This window comes from Atractosteus spatula, chromosome 28, assembly GCF_055471065.1.
Source record: "Atractosteus spatula isolate fAtrSpa1 chromosome 28, fAtrSpa1.hap1, whole genome shotgun sequence".
Classification (NCBI taxonomy): domain Eukaryota; kingdom Metazoa; phylum Chordata; class Actinopteri; order Semionotiformes; family Lepisosteidae; genus Atractosteus; species Atractosteus spatula.
The window spans coordinates 3,598,639-3,621,474 of NC_142733.1; the positions used below are offsets into that span (position 1 = coordinate 3,598,639).

The window sequence follows — 22,836 nt, forward strand, 5'->3', positions numbered from 1 at the left end:
CGTTTTTAACACACTTCCCGCAGTCTCCCCCTGTCGTCCCCTGGTTTGTTAATGGGTTGACCTGGTCTTGGTCTCGGGCTTTGCCAGAACTCAAGTCAGACCCCGGTGTTTTCTCCTCTGGTTTTAGATGGGCTGTAGAACCCTCCCCCCCCAGACTCCCCACGCAGTACAGCAGGGGGGTCCCAGGAGTTTGGCGTGGGGTTCCAGGGTGTCAGGGATGTCGGAAAGGATGAACTGTAGAAAGGCAGGAGAGAGAAAGGACCCTGTGCGTAGCGACGAGACGGGGGTTAGCCCGTATAGAGACCTATGCCCTCAGGTAGCGGACGTGGGGTGACCTGGTGCTAGGCGGGTTTCAGGACATCCGAACGTCAATGCTGAGCGAAGGCAGACTGAAAGACCCAGAAATATATATATATAGAGAGAGAAACACCAGAAGGACAGAAAAGAACCGGAAATGAGAGACAGGACAGAGAAGGAGCGCCCTCTGGCTTCAGAGGGCGTGACACAGGGTCCCCCAACAAAGACACGCCGAGTCCCGACTCGGCTCCTGTTCGCTCCTGCAAGGGGCTCGGGGGGTGTGGGGCGAGGGGCGAGCTCCACTGTGCCGAGACTGCTCTCCTAAGCGGAAAGCGACTCAGACATCTTCTTCCAGGAGCGAAGGGCCCTCCCCGGCGTCTGCTGGAACTGTTTCCGAGTGATTCCTGCTCTCCTGCCGTCTCTCCGCCTCCTGTCCCGGAAGAGGCCCGGGAGCAGGCTGTGGAGAGGCCGGTCACAGCCCACGGGACTCCGGCGTGTCGGCGTCTCCGCCCGGCGGCCCGGAGGGGGGGGGTGTACACGAGGGGTGCCCACAGTTTCCGCCCTCAGATCCTCCCTTCACTGCAGCCAGAGGGAGACGAGGCGGCCCCTCGCCCCCGAGCACATGCACCAGCACTGCTTGACCACAAGAGCGGCGCTGTTGCACCCCCCCCCCCCCCATGCTGCCCACTAGACTTTTGCAGAGCTCTGTCTGGAGACTCTGTCCTGTGTGTGTGTGGGAGGGGGGGGGGCAGTGCAGCGTCTCTCCCTGCTGTGTCTGTCCGTCGGGGCCTGTGGGGGTCAGAGACAGCGGTCAGCCGGCTGTGGGGAGACGCTTCTGTCCAGCAGCGCGCTGGAGGCTGGGGGTGCCGGGAACAGGTCCTCCGCACGCGTGGGCAGATCACCTGAAGGCGTCGATCACCCCGGGAGATCCAGCCCCCCCCCCACCCCCCCGCCGGGAGGGGGGGGCCGGCGGGGACACGCGGGGTTCCAGCCGCTCGGCCGCCGGCCTTGCTGCAATTCCGCCTCTTCCCCGACAGAGGTCGCCCGAGAGCGCTCGTTCGCTCAGCGCGCCCCCCTCAGCGAGCAAAAAACCCCACCGCCTCCCTCGCCCGCCCCCCTTTTTTTCGTATTATGTGTGTGCGAGTGTGTTGTGTGTAGGATAGAGAGTGAGCCCGGGTTTCCAGCTGAGTGCCTGCTCTCTCTCAGTGTGTGTGTGTGTTGTCATTATTATCCTGTCTGCTTTCAGCACAGGATGGCCAGATTCACTCAGACTGATTCCAGAAGGCAGCAGCAGCCTCAGCCCCCACAGCACCCAGCACAGACCAGCCTGGTTTTCACCGGACCGACCGCAGCGGCGACCCAGCACCCGCTCGCCCTCATCTCGTCCCAGCACCAGTACCCGCCGATCCCACTCCCGAAACCCATGAACGGGTCAGAACCCATCTCCATTCACCCGGACGGCGGCAACATGAAAGACCAAGATGCCATCAAGCTCTTCATCGGGCAGATACCGCGCAATCTCGAGGAGAAAGACCTGAAACCGCTTTTCGAACAGTTTGGGAAAATCCACGAGCTGACAGTTCTGAAGGACCGGTACACCGGGATGCACAAAGGTAACGAGTTTTGTTTTTTTTAAATTTGCTTTTTCATCTATGCCGAACAAATATTTCAAGTCTACAAGTCACTGCGAGCTGCCGGGGTCCGCGTCCGTGGTTCATTTACGAGATGCGTGTGTGGCGTTTATTTTGGCACTGCCTGCGAAGTCTCCGGGCTCGGGCGTCAGGGTGCACGGACTGTAGGTCCTCCTCGTCGACGCTTGTCGCCGCACAGCGCGGAAAGTTCCGCTCCGCTCCTCCGCTCCAGCCCCTGTGTGTGCGCGCACCACGGTGTCGCACGTCGGAGCGGACTGGGAGAGGCGGCCGGCTGCTCCGGAGACGCGCAACCCCCAGGAGCGGGGGGTCCCTCGCCCGAGCTCGACGCCCGGCCGGCTGGAGGGGCTGGCGAGGGGCTCGGGCTCCGCTCCCGGCTTCGTGCGCGCTCCCCCGGCGGCGTGGAGAGGTGGCCAGTCGCCGGCGTGCTCGACACAAAGGGAAAACCAAGTCCGGCGTGTACCCTAGGGACTTATTTCATGTTTTTTTTTTCAAATGAAAAATATTTAAAACATGACCCCCTCCCCCCTCCGCCCCCGGCCGCCACCTCTCTCCGCCGTGCGCTTTCAATGCAGTCCTCTTGCAATTTAATTCTATTTTTACTGCGCTCCACTCGGAACTAGGGCAGAGATTGTGAAGCGAGATGCATTTTTAAAGAGCCTTTTTCTTCTCGTCCCATCTTCCGCGGGAGCGGAGGGCATCATTTATTCATTCACCGGGCTGCCCTGAACGCCTCTCCGCGCAACTGCTTAAGCACCGAAAAAGCGGTTCACGGCAAACACGTTTTCCACCCGCTGATCGGCCGCGGAGTCGCACTCGGGGTTTCGGGAAACGGGCAAAACAAATGGAAAAAAAAAAACCCACAGGTTTTCCGGCCGTGGCAGGGATCGAGGTCGGAGCGAGCCTGCGATCCGGGCATCGAGCACCGAGTCGAGATCCGACACCGAGGGCTTCCGTCTCCCGTGAGCAAAACACCTCCGCCAACAAAAAAAATAAAACGTCGAACGGGCGGCGATGAGACGCGTTGATGTTTATTCGGAGTTTATGATAGATTTTGGCCCCTCATGACAGCGACGCTAACGTTGGTCTCTGGCGCTCGTCAGCACACGAGGCACAAAGGCAGCGACCCAGCCGCCCGGCTGCCGGCGGGACGGGTCTGGGCTCCGGCTGCCGGCGGGACGGGTCTGGGCTCCGGCTGCAGACGGCGGGCGCAGCGGGGGAGCCGCACACGCAGCTGCAGCAGAGAGACACAGCGTCTCACCCGCTACTAGGGGTGCGTGCACGTCAGCCTCAGGAATCGGGGTATCGCGAAGAGAGGACACGACAGCTGAGTGTTAAGAGACGCTCCCGCACACGGGCACCTCGTATTTACTGTGAGACAGCGTGTTTCGATCGCTCGTGTTCTGGAAAACGGGCTTCCCGGGAGCTACGCCTCAGCCTGCTGGGTCACAGGGACGGCGTGCTGACGGCAAAACCCGGCACTGGCCTTAGAGTCGAGGAGCCGACGGGAGCGTCCAGTTCCGTTTCCTGGGAACGGGCGCTCGCTCGTCCGGGCGAGAGTCAGTGTCCAGGAGCGCCTCCACCTGAGAGAACACACGGCCCCTTACACTTTACTACAGCGGCGTGACGACTGAACCCGACGGCGAGACTCGCATGGCTTTATCCCGACAGTAAGACAGGTGTGGTATTACCAGGGTCCGCCGGTTATTTATTTATTTTTGCACAGCTATGCACCCGAACCGCGTTCCCTTATTGTGAAAACGCCAGGCCGCCCGTCTTGCTCTCGTTTCGACACACCGGCCGCCCGTCCCCGTGTGATCACCGCGGGGGGGGCTGGTCTCGGCCCCCCTGACTGAACGAGTTTCCCTTCCGCCCCGGAGAACACGCCCTCGCGATGAGGAAGCAGCGTTCATTGACAAACACCGATTATTCTCATTCTCGAAGAAAACAAAAAACGGGGGACATGTTCTAGATCTGAGCGATATTTCAGTGGCAGTCCCCCCCGGTGAAAAGTTCACTTGGTAGTTTCTGAGACAAAACCAAGCCGTTTAGTGGGATGGCTCTTCCACGCACCGCGGCCGAGCCGACCACCGGCCCGGCGTCTCTCTCCAGCTCAACACCGGAGTCATTCCTGCTCTTCCGTATCTTCCACTCCGTGCCTTTCCCCCCTGTGAGCCCGAAGTGTCACCATGTCTTCTGAGCGTGCAACAGTTTAAGACATCTGATTCAGTTGCTGAAGGTTCAGAACGGATCACAAGTGTTCACTTAAAAAGCAGAACGTTTTTTAAATCTACGTTCTCTTCGTATAAAAACGAATGACACCCAGGAGCTCTCTGCCATATCCTTTCTATTTTAATAGGCAAGGTATCACCACATCCCCGGAGGCGAAACCCGAACTTTAATGGGTTACTGGACGTTGTTCTCTTGGAAAAAGTCAAGGGATTAGTGACCTCAGATTAATTTTTGGTTTCACGATAAGATCTCGGACAACCCGAGGGCACGGTCAAACGTCACCTCTGTCACCTCTAGCCTGGTGCGACTCCTGACTGCGCTCCATTCAGGCCGTTTCCAACAGACTGAAAACTCTCGGAGGAACAGCACTCCCCGCTTACTACCCGCTCGGTAGACTCGGTCATGACGTCAGAGCAGGTGGGCACCCCGTCTCGCGGAGCGGGCGGTGCGACCGGCCCCGTGCCCTGTAGGCTCGCGAGCTCCTCCGCTCGGTAACCGAGCCCGCTGGCGCGCGTGGAGACGGCAGTTCCGTGCATTAACGGGAACCCCCCCAGTAATCTAAGCATGGACGCGGTGTTTACACGATGCATATTTATCGAGGCGAAAGACCGCCGCCGCCGCCGCTCACGGGTCAAAGCGAAGAGGGGGGGCTGACGGAGCCGCGTCACGACAGCGGGTGCGCGGTGGCCACGGAGCCCGAGTTCATGCAGTGCCGTCGCTGTTCGGCCCCCGTCCTCTCCGCGGAGGGGCTGTCTAACGATATGCACTCAAAAACAAGAGAGGAGCGGGCACTTCACCTGTTTTTTTTTCCCACTGGGCTTGTGACTCGCTGGAATGTACGCACCCGAGCTCCTAGACGTGCAGGTGACTGTTGTGACTCCTGCAGTTCGGTGTTTCGCTGGCCTGTGGTTTGGCCCTTAACCCCCCCGCCAACGGCTCCGAGATCAGCTCGTTGTTAATCCCTGGGGTAAAACACGGCATTAGTTTCTAGCGCACGATAATAATGCCCGGGCCATCGTACCTCAGGAGGATTAGCAGCGACATTGTCTGAACCGTCTGTCAGTCTCCGTTGATCAACTGGTTGTCTCCCCCGAGCGGTTCAGTAGCGTCCTGGGAAAACGCCTGGTTCTTCTCCAGCTACAGTTTTTTTTTTTATAAACGCGCACACAAACCGTTTCTATAAGTATGCTGTATCCATCCAACTGATCACAGAAACTATATTATCCAAATCGCCTACCCACAACAACAGCAATAATAAGACAGTCGATCGTGGCACTTGGGAATTTTAAAGGATTCTGCCAACAAAAGCTGGGAGAATTGCGCTCAGTTTTGCGCGCTTGGTCCGGGCGGGGGGGGGGGGGGGGCAGGTGCGGCCCGAGGGCGGCCAGGCCGGAGCTGGCCCCGTCTTCGCTCCAGCTTTCAGCACTGCGGACAGCAGGGCCTCACCGCCCACCTGACTTGATTTCACAGGCCAGAAACCTGGTCGCTCCCGACTAGAAACAACATTTTTTTATAAAAAAAAAAAGATCACGCGTACGCGCCGGGGTTGTTATTTGTCTCTGTTGCATCCCGATGCAAAATTCGACAAATCGCGCGCACTTGACACGAGAGGAAACGTGAGGCGCGGATCGGGGCGACACCCTGTCGCCCTGCGCTCCGAGGGCTGCAGGTGCCGCGGTCCTGCCGGGGGACCGCCGTGTTAATGCATTCATAACCGGCCGAGATATATTACTACACACCGAGCGAGGCGGAAGCACATTAAATCATAGGAATAATCTAATAAAATATTTATTAAAATATCCTTTTTATATCCCGTCTGATAAATTGCTGGCCGTGAAGGGAGCGCGCACTCGCGCGGGTTGGCGCCGAGTGCGCGCAGAGGCTCATAAAAATGACATTCTGTCTGAGGGGGCAGCCGGGAGACACGACTTCACGGCCACACTCGGCGCAGAGTCTCAGGAAAACCGACCCGCAGCTTTCTGACCTTCTTCAGGCCGAGGGAACATGTTCGGAGAATATCGAAGAACAACGACGAATATTGCTATTGACTTTTTTTTTTTTTCCTGGAGCAACGCTAGTTGTACTTATGTAGTTCAGGTGGGTAGCTGCGTCAGCAGGCGTAGGCTGCAAAGTTATGTTATGTGGTTATGTCTTCCCTTTTTGAGAAAACGAATAAAATATCAGTTCCTTGCCTTTTGCTCTCATAAAAGTCGAGGAGCATACACGGTTCGCAAAAGGTCCTTTCGGGTCTTTCAGGCGCAAAAGAATGGGCCGCTGCCAGCCTGTTTAAAAGCCCGCACCACCCTCAGGACGGGCGGGTGAGGACGGAGCCGGGCTCTCACGTCGAGCCACAACAGGAAGTGTCCAGGACTCCCGGAAGTGACGAGTCTGGACAGCCGCGCTCCTGGTCACAGCTGGATGACCGAGGAGGAGTTGGTTGGGCTACAAGAAAACTCACATTTCTCACGCTGGACTCTGAGAAAGCAACTGAAAAGCATTTTATTGTGCGTTTGCAAGAAAAGGTTTTATACGAAAAAGAGAAATCGGGCGATTTTAGTCATATCGAGAGGTTTTTGTTTTTTAGAAAACTGGCTTGCTAGATCCGGAAGCACATTTTACGCTACAGCAAAAATCTTTCGGAACCTCTGGGTGTGAAAGGTCAAACCGTTCTTTGCCTTTTGAAGGTGGGCACCTGTTAGTCACTCCCGCTGTTTTCATAGCTCGCGAAACCCACGGTGAACTATAAATATCTGTAACATGTTTCTTCTGCATTGTTATAGATGCCTATTTTATTTATTCTCTGCGAGATAAGTGTTGAGATTTAGTTCTAACCGATATATCACTGCATTATGACATACTATCACTTGTGCTTCTTTATTCTCTGGCACGATTTAATGGGCAATGTTTAACTGTCTTCTGCTTCGTGTAATGGGTTGTGATAACACTTCTCCCACGCTGCGATATATCACGTTAAATACGTGGTGGTTCACGGGATCTCTGCGTGATGTAATACACAAGACTGCGTTCGGGCTCTTATGTATGCAAGTTGTGCAGCTTGTTAATATTGGGCAGTGCTCTGCTTTCTTCAAAGCTGGGCTTTGTTTCATCTTTGTGGAGTGTCGAAGGCAAATCATAACATATCTTTGCACTGCAAGTTTATTACTATGATTTAGAAGAGCTGTATTTATGTACACGTGGTTAACGTGTTATAACAAGTGGTCATAACAGTTTATTGCACTTTTATTACCTGGAGTGTTGCTAAGCCTTAAAGCAGAAGCCGTGATTATTTTCTCTTTCTGTGGCGTGCCTCTGCATACCATGTCTCAGCCACACGCTTCAGTCTGAGTGCGCAGCTGACAGTGGGAAGACCACAAACACACACACACAGCTCCCCCCACCCCCCCGTCCATTAATCACTGCTCCCAGCTAGCAGCAGACTGCTAATTTTATTTGATTAAACTCATGCTAGTAACCTTTCACCCTCACCCCTTCTGAAACAAAATAAGCTTTGTCTACGACTGGAGAGTCGCCCCCCCTCTCGCCCCAGCCCGCACCAAGTGCCATATTTATCTGTAATTTATTATGAAGAATGATGTTGTCTTGAAGTGGGGAGGGATGCAGCACCCAGAACTTGTTAATGCAATAATAAAGCTCATTCCACCCAGCCTTGTAAAGCCTGTGAAGACTGTAATAAGCGACAGTGTCTGCTCATCAAAGGACACTGAAGCCCGAGTGAGAGCATGTGGGTGCTCACAGCCAGAGTCCTGCTGCCGGCACTGCCCTGCCCTGCCCTGCCTCCATGTGTACCAAATCACTCCCCTGCCCCCCCCCCGATAATACATGAAGGAGTCTCACGTCACACGTGTAATGCCCTGTTTTCACTTGACCAAATTGAAAATGAACTGATCGATGGAGGTGCCAGAAGTCCTCTGTCTCGACGCAGCACAATCCCAGAGACCGTGTTTGATGTCCTGAAAGCTGCATTCATTAACTAAGAGCAGCCTGCCAGTCCAACCAGTTTTAATAATAATAATAATAATAATTGCTTACACTAATATAGCACTGTTCTGGACACTCCACTCAAAGCACTTTACAGGTAATGGGGATCCCCTCCACACCCACCAGCGTGCAGCCCCACCTGGATGATGCGACGGCAGCCTTAGTGCGCCAGAACGCTCACATTTGGTTGAGGTGTAGGCTGGATCGAGTTAGATTTAAGACACAGTGTATGGTCAGTGTTAAGTGGGGTGGAGTGCACAGTTACCTCCTCGCACAGGAGCTCGGCCACGGCGCTGCCGGAGGCGTCGGTCCAGATGGTACGGGCGCAGTGGAGTAGCTAAGGCTCCGGCCCCATAACTGGAAGGTCAAGGGTTCGATATCCCTGCTGACGCACTTCCCTGGACAGCGCACTTCACCCAGCCTGCTCCAGTAAAACACCCAGCTGTACAAGCGCCTAGAAAAAAAAACCATCCACCACACAGATGAATAATAATTAGGTGACCTGCGCGATACTGTAGGTGTTCTCCTGAGAGCTGCCTACTGCGTGACTCGGCGCTATAGAAGAAGCATGGGGATTGAAGTCATCAGTTTCTGTCTCCCACCGCAGTTTAAAGCTCTGCTGATTCATCGTTTACACGTCACAAGAAGACGGAACAGTGACCAGCAGTACCTCAACACGATCCGAGTTTCATTTATAGACAGGAGGCGACTTACGTCTTTTTATATCTTCTTTTTAATGGAGTTTCAAGGCACTGGCTGTACTGACTTCAGTTCCGCAGTTCAGTAATGAGTTCTGCCTTAGGAAGAGGATGATTTCGCAGCGGGCAGCGGGAGCTGAGGGTGTTTGTTTTGGGCTGGGAGGGGCACAGAGATGGTCACAGGCTGCACAGGAGGAAGACAGCGAGGAGATGAAGAGAAGGCGGGCTTTTATTCGAGGGACAGATTCTGCCTTTAGCTCTGCTCTGGCCTACTGGAGCTTCACTGGGCAGATTTATTTTTAAAGCAAAATGAAATAACAACAATAGGGGGATTTTAAGCCATTTTTAAATAATCCTCCTCTTTTTGAAATGGTTCATTCAGAAGTACCCAGGCGATAAATCTCCTTTTATTTCAGATGAGGAAATACTGTTTGGCATTTGTCCTCACACATGGGGACACCTCTGCCCCCCTGATTTCAGATTAACCAGCGCTTTATTAGGATTGCTGACAACATTATTTTTTGTTATGGAAAATTTTATAGACCACGAGGAAGACAGCATGATAACTAACATTTCAATTCCCAGAGCAGGGTATCGATTGGGTGTTGATAACGAAGCAGTGAGCGAGCTCCGCAGAAAAAATTGCATTCTGAGATGTGAATCCTTGATTTCCCTGTTTTCCTCTCTGACTCGCACTCCGATACGATCCTGACTGACTGAGAGAAGCGCTTATTCCATTTCCTCCCCCATCCGTGAAAAATCAGGATTTTACAAAACATCAAGGCAAAAATTGGACCGCAGGGAAAAAAAAATACACCTAGGTCGATAAACCACAGTGTGACTGTCTTTTTCGTTTTCCTTGACACAAACAGTATAATTAGCTCTTACTCCAGCACATAATCATATATGTACGGTTTTATCAGAATGGTTATAAATGAGACGTAACCATCCAGCTTGTTTGGGTTAGTAATAGATAAGTGATCCAAGGATCTCATCCAGGTGTTTCTTCTTGCTTCTCAGCTTCAATAACATGACTGGGTAACTTGTTTCAGACCCCTACTACTCTTTGTGTAAAGAAGGTGTCCTGTTCTCAGTTTCCACTGGTGCCTGCTGGTTCACGTTTCACTGGTGATTCTGAAGTTGGTTGCACTGTGTTGACTCTGTAAGTGCCTTTGGGTGTTTTAAATTCTTGAACTAAGGCTGCGTCGTACTCTCCTCCGTTAACGACATTCCTTTAAGCCTTGAAATCTAGTTGCTCTTCTCTTGACCAATTCTACAGCAGCAATGTCTTGCCATCACAAATGTATTGTGTAGTGTGGTGACCGGAACCACACTGCTATCCTTTACATTTAAAGAGGCAGCAATGATATTAGAATTTGTTTACATAAAATACAACCGCGAAACAGAACCCCCGATCCCACGAGCCTGAGTTTGGCATTGTTTTTTAGATCTCACTGCTAGCGCATTTTGTTTGTATTGAAAAGTTTGAAGTGTCTAAGCAGGCTGACACAAAGATATTCGAGGGCTGAGGGCAGGCAGATTACAGTATATTATGATCTATTATATCCATATACAAGAGGGTAGTCTTATATCAAGATCAACAGCACACATGAGGCCAGTGATATATTTGCATCTTAATAACAGTTATGATAAATGGGGCTGCAGCCACAGCTGGGATTAATCTAGTTACCTGGCTATTTTGACAGGACGTGTCTGATCATACCTGACACCTCCGTTAGGCTGCATCCTGGATCAGGAGGGAAATGAGGGGGGGGTTCACATTTTTACACCCTCTTTCACTTTGACCTTTTCTCCGTCTCTCCTTCACTCTCTGTCTGTCTTACTCTCATAGCGTATCTTTACACAAGGGGTTGTAGGAGTGTGGAGCGAGCCGCCCAGCCACGCCGTACTTTAGCTTCGGTCAAGAAACAGCTGGATAGGCTCCTCGGATCCAATATCCCCCTCTTGTTTGTAGCTGTTTTTGGGAAACAGGCCCACCCCGCTCTGGGGGAGGTGGGAAACTGTACGGCTCCAAGAGGCTATAAAAAGAACACGCGGTCTTTCTGAAAATAGGTTAATCTACCATTTCTGCCGTGATGCCATGACATCATCCCGCCTGCCTGCTAGCTCTCCCCAGCAGAGCTCCTGCTGCACAGTGGAGATCCGAGCGCTGCTGGGGACAGAGGGGGGAGGCTGTGACCCCCCCAGGACAGGCTGAGTGAAAGCCAACCGAACCACCCCCCAGAGTGCCCATCACGCACCACGGCGATCGTCTCCCTCTCCGGCTGCCTTGAGAGCAGGCTGCTGGTTCATGGCGCGCACACAGACACCGGCGGTCACAATAGCAGAGTCAAGTCGCCGCTCTCGTAGCTCTATGTTGGGAAGGTGTGGGGAAAGTACTGCGCACACACACATATAAAATATCAGGAGCATCCCTGGTACCGTCCCTGTGATTCTGCTCTGAGAAGCAGCGCAGCCCAGGGTCTCCAGTTTCCCCTGTCACAGTGCCAGAGGCATACTTTGCAGAATGAGGCCTTTTAACTGCGATATGAGAATCCAGTTATCAGGTATTTGGACAAGCGTTCCACAGAAAAAAGCAATTCTTGTCTTACCACCTGTTAATTTGAAAGCCACTGCACACACTTATAATTATTATTCAGTTCATTGGCTTTTGTGTACAGAACAAGACCTGAGAGTGCTGCTTGAAATATTACAATTTTAATATTTCATTAAAATTGAAAAGCAAAAGCAAAAGCTTTTGCGTTTCCCTTATTGGACCATATATCTTGCAGCACTGCTATTGAATATGACCTGGTCAAGTACAGCAGGGTGGTTTGCTTCTAGAGATTCTCCATCAGAGGCATCAGTCCTAGATCTGCTGGTTCCAGACCCTGTTCTGTCGCAGCAAAAGGACCAAGATCCACTGTTTTTTCTTTCTTTCTCAGATTTATGATTTATCTCGGGAGTAAATTACTTTCTGACATTTAAATCACCCTCCCATCTTAAAACCTTTCCGGACCCACATGTTAACCCTTGAATCCTCTTTTGGGAGGACCCTCTTTTTAGAATCAGGTTGTTAATGTACCCCTCAAAAACACCCCCACTTTTCAGACTGGGTTTGTTTCCTCTGTGGAGCCTTTACTGAATTCCATTAAGGTCATTTTTTCTAGGACATGTGCTGTAAATGTGCAAATATTGTATTACACTCCATCATGCTAGTTCCCAAGGCAAATATACATCTTAGCTTTAGTAGTGCATCATAACTCTTCATTTAACGTCCCGTATACAGGCTTCACAGACATACAGATGGAGGTTTGTATGAATCTCTCAGATGGGTTTTGGTTTTTTCACTGAAGAGTAACAGAAGTCTCGCAAAACAAAATGTGTACTGAACTGTATTTTTCATGCAAGCTTTGAAAACTTGTGCATTTCGATGATCCAGCCACACTGGATGGCCAGCAGGCTCCAGACAGTTCTTAAAGCTCGTGCACTCCTTGAGGTCTACAGGTGATGCTGGCACAGAGCTGATGCCACAAGACACTTTACCAGGTACAGTACAGGCTTGGTTAGGACAGTGAAGGAGCAGGCGTCAGGAAGTGTACAAACTACAAGCCGTGCCTTTCGATCAATGTACGCAGAGATCAGGAGTTTGCTTCGTATTAAAAAATAAATGTATTTTAAAACAAAAAAAAAAACAGAAGCTTCCAGCCATGAACAACCCTTCTGACTTCACTCTTCCATCCCACGCGACCTTGGCCAGCTGTCCAGGGGTCTGCACCCCAGCTGGTCGTCAGGGTACCTATCCTGCTGCTCAGGATTGTCTGAGAACATTTCTCTCATCACATCCATGCCGAGAGCCCTGGCAGTCAGTTGTATGCCACTACAAATTACTTCTGCATTAACGTGGATAGATTTCCAGGGTCAAATTGCTTTTTTTCACGTTTCATTTTGCTACTGTGTTACTTTACAAACGTTGGTGTTACAACAGAACACATCCACCCACGCAATCCTGAGGCCTCGGGTTCGAGGTCATGCACACATTTAATAATTGCCCTGCAGCGTAGTTGTATGTGTGTGTTACAGCACAAACCTGAGCAAGAGGAAAAAAGTACACAAGCAGATCTCCCACAGTGACTCCCTTCCGGCACACTGTCAAGTTTTTTGGGGGGGGGAATTGAAAGTCACTGGGCGGGACTCAGCGATTTTCAGTCGGGGTGCACAGGAGTCACGAGCAGTCGAGAGAGGCCCTGCGCGTCTGTGCTGAGGCCCAGAGAGCAGCCCGCCCGGCCAACCTCTCACAAAGCCGAGGTTACGAGGACCCATGCGCTCAGCCAGAATTTCCCCACTTCAGATTAAGGGAAAAGTGCTGAACCAGACGTCTGACACAGGCCGCAGAGCGCGATTCTTATCAGGAGTAAATAACCGAGCGAAGGGTAGCTGCCAGGAAGAGGAGCACCCCAACTCGGTGGGAGCCCGACTCTTTTATTCCTGCTCGAGTCCCGCTCACAGGCCCTGCACAGGAAGCGTGGGGCTGGCCTGCACTGACCTTTTTCAAAGGCACGACTTTTACACCTGGTAACTCTCTCCCTCACTTCTACCAACTCCCCTCCCCCCCCCCGCCCTTCCCAGATAACCGAGAAAAACAGAACTGGAGTTCCTCTGCAACCTCTACAAGTTTTGTTAAATGAAAAATGTATAAATCGGACGTATTTTAGCCCCTTGGAGAAATGATAGGTAGGCAGCAGGGCTGTTGAATGCTGGGAGTTTAAATAAAACAGACTTTTGCAGCCCCTCTCTGTATTTAGTAGACAGTCTATATTGTCAGATCTGAATTATTCAGCCTTTGTCCAGGGCCTGTCCGTGACATCGGTGTGTTCTTTACTGTGTGTATTTACAGGAACGGCAAGCCGTTGGGCTCATCCTGTTTGCCTGCTTGCAGCAGCTTAATACTCTGAGAATTCCCTGATCTGTGTCACCCAGGCGGTCAGCTGCATGCCTCCACAAATTACTTTTCCTACAAATCACTGCGTCAACGTGGTCAAATTGTAACACATAAGACATGACCGCTGTACTGTATTTCCGAACAAATCCTTTGGGAAAACAACCTGAACTTTTTTGGATGTTTTTTTTTGGTGGGGTCTTTGAAGCTTCTCCCGGGTTGGAGCAGCCAATCTTTCCCCATCTGCATCAAGCCCTCTGCACACCGTCAGGTACTGCGCAGCAAGGGGAGCAGCTGTCTCCATTGATTAGAGCTTTACAGCGCCCGGAGATCCTTGTGTGCAGGCTGTGGGGGAGGTCGCTGGAGGTCAGCTCTGGTGTGGAGAAGGTTAAACTGTGACCCTTGTTGGATCGAGGGGAGGTCAAAAGGTCAGAGGACAGCTGAAACTCTGGCCAGCGCACAAGATCCAGCACAAAGATGCCACTGCAGGCAAATCTGCAGGAGACCTTAGATACGCGGAGATCGATTTATTTAGTTTTTACTCCTTTTGTTATTTTTCATTAAAGGTTGCCGGGGCTGGGAGTCCCTTCGTCCACGCTGTTTTATTAAGGAGTTCCAATGTCACGGGGAATCGATGAACTCATCGACACACTGATGGCATCCCTGCTCCCTGCAACCTGAAATATAATTGGAATAAACCGCAACATGCAAACGTAAATAAATAGGAAGGAATGATAAACACAGACAACCAGGCCAATACATTTCAGCACCGCTTCCTCATTGCCCCCAGTCATGTTTTCAGCTTCACAGTGTTTGCGAAAAATGTACTAATCACAGATCCATTAAGAAGGGCCCGGCTTATGGCTAAGGCTCTAGTTTGCATACATTTGTTTTTCCTGCTGGTGTGTGTTTGGTTAATAAGTCCAGCTTTGATTGAGAATTCTGGTTTCGCAGCACGTTGGCTGTGGCTCTCGCAGCACAACGCCTTTTGCTCTGCAGTACAGCAATTTCCTTTAATAAAGACAAGTTTAAAACAGCTGGGTCAGGCTCATCCATTTCCGTAATAATAAATAATAATATTGACAATGCGCGACAGCTGACTGTATTTGATTGGACCCATCTGAAGTGAGAAATCAGTGTTCTGGCGCTGCTGCTCTGAGATTTCTGAGTTTCTCAGAGGGGAAGAGCTAAATGGAGGAAAACAGAGCCAGTGTACAAGACAGCTTCTGATTTGGTACTGCAACAATGTAGAGAAAGATCTGTCCTTATATAACCAGCAACACTGGGGGCACAGAGGCATACAGTTTGGAGGAGGAAATGAAAACCCAGTTGGAGCCACATACCTATCTGAAAATTATACAGCACTTAAAAGATAGATCCTTTTAACAGTAGACAGTTGTCCAGATTGAGGATTTAAAGCAAAATACTTTTTCGGATGTGTTCAGGAAAACTGGGGGTACCAGGGACTGACAGGCCTATTCCAGGACTGGTACATCGTGTCCAGCCCCCCCCCCAGCCGTCCGTCTCGCTCTCTTCCTCCTGAGGACAGTTGTCAGCATGTTCCCAGCAGCAGCTCTTGATTTTCCTGGCTCTGGAATTAGCTTGTGTTAATGAACTGCTCCGCAAGTCCGTTACTGCAGCTAATTTGGCTGGGCGTTTGGGGTATTGCCAGAGGACCTTCAGCCTCTCTCTGATTCAGGCCCGCCCCCTCTGCTGCTCAGACACGCCCCTCTCAGACTCTGACCCGCCCCCTCTGCTGCCCAGGCCCGCCCCTCTCTGACTCAGACCCACCCCCTCTGCTGATCAGGCCAGCCCTTTCTCATGCTAGGACCTGTCCCTGTCTGGAGAGCACTTCTCCTGCCTGGGAGCGTCTTCTATGACAGCAAATTTCGTGCATCATCTGAGAAGAGTGCTGTGCTATTCTTAAGCAAATTGGGAAGAGAGCCTGGATTTGAAAGGTTTCCATAACATTCTTCTGTTGACCCAGGGCCACTGGGCAGGAAGTGGGGTGAGAGTTTAGGTAAGGACATCTGTTCAAAAATACAAGAATCTGAAAACTGGAGCTGTCAAAGGGTGTTCTAAAACAAGTGTCTCAGATGCTCAAGTAACAGTATGGCAGAAAAATAAATCCATTTTGTACCCCTCTGCAACAAAATGGTATTTCTTGATCATAGTTTGCGGAACCAAAAATTGTGTTGAAATATTGTTGATCTATTAATTTTTTTATCCCAGTCTGGACATTATTCTGCACAAATCGCTTGGTACACTGGGCAACCAGCTGAATGCACATTGGAGCATTGAGATGCATTTGAGATGGACAGCTGAGATGCACACATTAACTACAGCAAACAGAATCAAAAGCAGGTATATCAAAGCATGTTGTAAGCGCTGGCTGACTTGCCAGATCTAACATGAGATGGGAGAAGAGTCCATGGAAAAGCAAGCAGGGTTTCCCAGCAGTGTCCCAAGGTCTCCCAGTGTTTGGACTGTCATTTTGTACGCTGGAAAAAAGCCAGATTCTGATGAACGCAAAGGACGCGCAGGTGCGTAGGGTGTGTAGAGTTCACTGATGTAGCCATGAACCAAACTGTTCAAACACTTGAAGATGAGGTTCAGATTTCTGAACACTCTGCAACTTGCGACAGGCTGCGGGGAGTTGTGAGGGAGCCTGACAGCTCGGTCAGTGCGAGGAGCTCTGACCCCACTGTAACCTCTCTCACTGTGTCATTTTTTTTTTTGCAGGCTGTGCTTTCCTCACATACTGCGCCAGGGAATCAGCGATCAAAGCCCAGAACGCTCTCCACGAACAGAAAACACTGCCAGGGGTAAGTCAGGACTCTCACTCACTCTCTTTGGGGAAGATGTGTCCAGGGGTTTGTACTGGGAGCAAAGCCTTCTTCACTCGTCCTGAAGGGAACTCCTTCACCAACATCATAAACAGAACAATAAATATGACTGATGGTGTCGTCCATATGAGCAAACAAACATGTTAGTTCCAGGGGTCCTGTGCACATACAAGACATGCAGAACACCTCTACGGCATTCTTACTCAGATTTGGACTCACGTGTGGAAAAAGTGTTTTGGTGTCCATGTGACCTGGTGTCTAAAACAAAAAAGTAAAAACATCCTAAACTGTATTTTTTTTCTACTGAAAGTCACTTAGGAGCAGAATGCTTGTGCAAAGAAAGACTCTGAGCTCCAAAGTGCTGGCTGGTCTGAGATACAGCATCACAAAACCATAACCGAACAATAGCTCTGGATATTATCCTTTTTTTTGCAATTGCTGGATGACAGAGCTGCACTTGGGCAAGCGCTGTGGACAGGTTGAGCCATTTGGGAGAAGCTTTTACTTGCTATGTTTGCAGAAGCCAACAGCATGTAGACGAAAAGCACATCCTTTTCAGGGTGGTTGTGCATCTAAAACTAAGAACAGGGGGGCACTTCCTTACCCAAAGGGTGGCGGGAGTGTGGAACAAGCTGCCCGGTCATGCAGATGAAGCCGACACCCTGGCTTCTTTCAGGAAGCGACAGGATGAGATTCTTGGATCAATTAGCTAACAACTAACCAATTACCAAATGGGCTAGATGGGCAGAGTGGCTTCCTTTTGTGTGTAACCTTTCTTACGCTCCTATGAAAGGGACTGTAGCTGGAAATGTAGACTGCCTGTACAGTTTCCCAACTGTACGTGACTATTAATCACATTTCTGCAATGAATGCATACATAGATCGTCATGCATATTTATTTTTTATTTATAAACTACCTGATTTTTTATCTTACATTTTTAAAATGATTTTTTTAAAAAGAGATACTTCTCCCCGAGGGTCTGCTGAGCTCTGTGCAGGTTGCAGATCTGGAAAAAGCAGCAGTTGTGGCAGCACCAGAGCACAGCAGACCACCGCCATGTGCCGCGTGGGCTCAGGCAGCACAGGGAGGCTTTCTAGCAAGTTTAAAAGAGAGCAGTGCCGCACTGAACCGATTTCTCTGAAATAAGACAAAGGAGGATTAGCTGAGCCAAAAGACACATGTTTCACATTAATGATGCAAATAGCATCCCAGCGACTTTGAAATTTCTGCCTGTTTCTTGAAAAATAAGTTGTTTCTTTTATCCTGCAATTTTACCCAAGCTTAAGGGTTTTTTCTCCCTAGAGGAAAGAGCTTTTTGAATGGAAAAAAAAAATTGTAATGTTCTTTGAAAGAACGCCAAGGGATCTGTTTGTGATAGATTGTTGCTGTGTTCAGCTGTGCGATTTTAAAACTGGACGTCTGTGAAAGTGCAGTGGAGCCCCTGGGAAGCTCTTCCCTCCCTTCTCCAGCCCGGTACTGCGCTGGGAACCCACCTGACGGGGATACAGTGCTTTACGAGCAGGTGTGCATATGCATCTTAACAACGGGTGTGAAATTCGGTTATCGCTCTTGGCTGGCTCGCTCTGGTCTCTTGTCCACTGCCCTGTGCTACAAGTAAACTCTGGTGGGGTGGCCACACTGAGGCAGGACAGCTACCAGGGCCAGAGGGCAGGCTGGGATTGTCACGGTCTGCTGCCCAGCCCCCAAAACACAGGGGACTCTGGACGAGGGGTGAAACGGATTTGGGTTGGAATTTTCCACGTGAAATTGTACAGAAACAACTGGGGTTATATTTCTCCTTTTAGTGTATATGGTTTGTTCGCTACTGTGGGGTTTTTTTTTACACACTTGAGATATAGAGCTGCCCGAGAATGTGACGGTATGCCTGAGGATTTCTGTGCAGCACTGCCAGCTCTCCAGGAGAGCTGGGAGAACAGTTATCCCCCATCACCCGAGGGAACAGAAGCAGGGTTTTATTTAGACTCTTACTTCTGGCGTCTTGACTTCTTCTTTGCCCATGACAAGGGAGGCGATAGACAGACAGACAAAAGCAGGTATAGATAGGTTGGCCGAATCGTCTTCTTCGCTTCTAAATCAGCCCTGCTAGACCGCACAGAGAGACGAGAGGAACAAAGGGTTTTGTCTGTGCTGTCAATACAAACTGCTGGCTTTGTGTTCTGGATGATGGAGGTTTATTTGAGGCGTGAGGAGCTGGCTGTGCTCTGCCACCCCATTGTTGGAAACACTTTCACCAGAGTAACAGCCTCCCGCATCCAGGCTCCCCTAAATCTTTCACAAACGACCCCTGTTGCTCTCTGCTGACGGTAAGTAGATATGCCAGTTGTTTGTTTGCAAAATACTGCTTGATATGCAGTTTGCCAGAGGCTACAGTGTAATTAATGTAAACTAGGATTCCCCAGGAGAGGAGTTATGAGTTATTAACGGCTGCGTTTTGTCATTAACTCTTTCCCTGCTGCCGCCTGCAGAAAAAAAAAATAGGAAGGCGATGCTTTTATCCTAGAGAGACATTTTGATTTCTTTATCTCCTTGCTGTGGGAAATTATATTGCTAACCCTGGACAGGCAGTTACAATAACCATGATGATCAGCAGGCAATCTGCACTCCTAGTACTCTATGGAACAATACCACAGTAAACACAGGGCACCAAACTGTGCCTGAAAACCAACATGTTCACATGATTCACTTGTTATAACTAGGCTCTGTTCTCCATAGGGGCGTATTCATCTAAGTGCTGCTGATTATGGCCCAAGATAATGTTAGCTGTGGTCAAGACAGGCACACCATGACTGCTTTTGTGTGTATTTGGAGGCACAGCGTGCTCTGTGCTCTGTAGAGGGGTGAATGCATCGCAATGGCCTCTGTGCCATGAGCTAGGGAGTGGGCCGTCATTTCCCAGCAAGCCATGCCACCAACGCGTTTGGCCTGGGGGGGGAAGTTGGAGGTGTTACGTGTTGGTGAAGGCGCCCGCCAGTGAGAGAAGGGGTGCATCCCGGACTGAAAACAGGAGGCACTTCCTCATGCACAGAGCCTTGAGTGTTCAGCTGCAAACCTCTCCGGCTCAGCCAGGCTGGCCACGCTGGTCACCTGGGTTCCTTCAAGGACCGCCAGATCAATAAGCCGCAGAAAACGCGCAAGATGGTTTGAGTAGCATCGTCCGTGACGTCTCTTGGCTTGTGTGGTCGTGCAGAATGTCAGCAGGGTGGCAGTGGTGTGGTTCTGACATGGCATGGTCAGCTGTTGGCTACTGGGAGGGAGGATTTCCAAACAGGGCCCTGGGTTCTGTTCCAGCTGCTCATATTAGCAATGTGACAGGCTGCCATATTCCACTCTGCAGAGCACAGCAGATGAGGCTGCAGGAGGCATAAGACATTAGTGACTCATCCCCTTCAAAGTAGCTCACCCCTAAGTCTCCAATGCCGTTCCCCCCCCCCCCCAACCCCAGCACACATCTCACACGTTAAAGGTACAGTAATGTAGTCAGGCTGTCTGATTGCATCTCCACAGGTGAGATCTCCAGGAAACAGACAGCGGAGTGGAATGGCTTTGCTGTCTTTCCTTCGAATCAAACAAACGCAAATAAATAACGAGAAATTAACGCACACAGTGCCTGGGTAAACGCTGCAGACTCTGTTTTTCCAGTATACTTCCCCCTCCAGTGTTTATTGTAGTTGTTCGTTGCCTTCGAAGTCCCAGCCATAAGAGTGAAGCACAGCCAGTTGTGCTGACACACAGGCAAGTGTGCCGACAGATCTCCCCTTGAACTAAGGCAAGAGGTTAAAGGTTAACAGAGCTGGCCCTGGTTGCTCAGGAAAACTTCAGACTAGCGTATTGAGTTCAAGGCAGTCTTCAGGAAAGGCAGAGGGAAAAATAATCACAGGCTTTTTACGCAGCTAGCCATAGCGCTGTCGTCCTGATCTTCTGAAGTCTCTACATCCACAATGCAACCAGAAGTAGACACTGCTCTATACTCACAGGGTCACACATACTGTCCACACCCACTCACAGACACTCACTGTACTCTGGTCCTCGTGGCTACATCCTACTGACTCCTGTTCTTCCTACGTCTACTGCTCCACCCACCTCTGAACATGAAACTCCACACAGCATGGAAACAGACCTGAAACAAACAGCTGCATTACTTTTGGACTGGATAGAAGACACCATGTGCCCTTCTGTTTGGATTAGCGTGTGAGATGGTCTCAGATTGCTGCATCCCCAAATTGACAAGGGGTGATGCTTGAGCATGTATGACAGGTGTAAATGAATTCTCTAGCAAAGACCCTTATTTGTGTCTTGCCCTGGGCCTCAGAGAGAAGTCAGCCTTAAGCTACAGAGCCAGTGGGGTACCCCAAGGATTGAGCTACCCCTGATTTCCAAACACCCCGTTCCACAAGCTCGGTCTGCACACTGTACCCAAGTAGATAAAAAGGCACTGCAGAGGAGCTGAGCGACTGAAGAAGTTTTTTATCAGAGCTGGGGGTGGTGGAGTGCTGGTGATTCAGCTACAAGGGCTTGTTAGAATTACGCCCAAGGGGAACATTGGGGTACAGCCCTGAGGGTGGGGGGCGTGAGTCAGTGATGTAATTGAGCATAATTGTCGTGGAGTGACTCCCTCAGGGATGGCTGTTTTTATATCCTTAAGGGATGCTAAAGAGAAGTCTTGAGAAAAAGCTCACCAGAGCACAGAATCTTAAATCTAGCAAGGTAGCTGAGAGGGCGGTAATGCTATTTCAGCTTTCTTGGAAATCTGTCCATAAGATCTATAACGTGCTGAATGGAGCTGTGCTTCAATATTTCATCCTCTTCCTTCTAATCACCGCACCACACCATAGTAATCAGTAATCTGACTTTCTTTTTTTTATCATTTTCCACATCTCCGACAATACAGCGCCTCCTGAGCCCGCAGTGCTGTCCATTAATTAACACCGCCGAGGTGCTCCAGTCGTAGCCTTCCAGACAGCGGGACGGTCTCGAGAACAAACCCGCATTACACTACAGTGTCGGGGCCGCGCTCTAGGCACGAAACGCTGCCTTTTGACTTTCTGTAACGAATCGCCGAGATCGGAGGGCGGTTCCTTGTTTCCGACTTCGGATTGCAGGGCGCTCGTGGGCTTATCATATCGTCATTACCCGTACCCCTTCTTGATCCCCGGGAGCCCCAGTAATCAGGCCAGAACAATAAAAGGGGAGGCAGGCCTGCAGGGTTTAGGTGGCAGAGTTGGGGAGGGGAGTTTTTGTTGGGGGTGGGGGGTGCCCGGTTTTCAGCGCTCTGTGGGAAACGCAGAGAGAGAGCTGCTCTTGCCAGGACCGCTGTGGCCAGAAGCCGAGCGGCCGAGTCCCAGAAAAGCAACAACAGTGCGCTACACAAGACGGCACGCCATCGCGCGGGGGGGGGGGGCTCTTCTGGGAGCGAACTCCCAGACACTCCCATCGTGCCCGCCGAAAATAGGCGGATATAAATAGCCGCAGCTGGCTACAGCAGCCGGAGTCGCCGCCGGACTCAGACTAATCACCGCTCTCCCCAAAGGCGTCTTCTTGTTCGCCTGTGAGGTGTTGAGCGCCGAGGCTCGTGGACGCCTGCTTTTCCGTTGTTTTTTTCTCCCTCCCCGCTCAACGGAAACTGGAGGAAACCGACTCTCCTGACGGTCCCGAGGCCAGGCCCCCCGGGCCCTGCAGGACGCCGGAGGGGACAGCCGGGGGGAACCGTCTGCCCCCCAGTGTTGCATGCAAGAGGATTCGAGCTCTCCCTGCCCGTCCCCAACTAGGCAAAGCCATCTCATTGTGGTCACAAGTAGAAAAGCCAGGTACCAAGCTCAGGCGCTGTAAGGCCGCTGCGAAGCCCAGGGACTCCTCAGGCTCAGTTTTGTCAAGTTCGCCTTTAAGAAACGCATCGAGGGATGCGGTCCTTAGTCACAGGGGAATGATGATTCTCAGATGTTCTAAGGAGGAATGGCATTTGCTGTGCTCACATGTTGTTTGCTTCAATCTGAGCCCCAGTGCTGTCCGGCGAAGCAGGCGCTGGGGCGTGTTGAGACACGGTGGTGGGGGGTTGCACGCCACACAGCAGCGATGCAGGAGAAGGATTCAGATACAGGTCAACACTGGGCCTCAGTGCAGGGATAAGGAACTGCCCGGGCTCCAGGCCTACAGCTCC

The 22,836-nt window shown here is 50.9% G+C and overlaps 1 protein-coding gene across 1 annotated transcript in view; it reads left to right on the top strand.

Annotated features, from left to right (window-relative positions):
• The first annotated feature begins 1,448 nt into the window (after positions 1–1,448).
• celf5a (cugbp, Elav-like family member 5a) overlaps positions 1,449–22,836 on the top strand; it is a 152,802-nt gene continuing 131,414 nt past the window's right edge. Inside the window, exons 1-2 of the mRNA XM_088907768.1 lie at positions 1,449–1,910; positions 16,557–16,639. Of these exons, the coding sequence (XP_088763894.1) occupies positions 1,550–1,910; positions 16,557–16,639 (444 nt within the window). The 5' untranslated portion in view covers positions 1,449–1,549. The remainder of the gene's footprint in view (positions 1,911–16,556; positions 16,640–22,836) is intronic.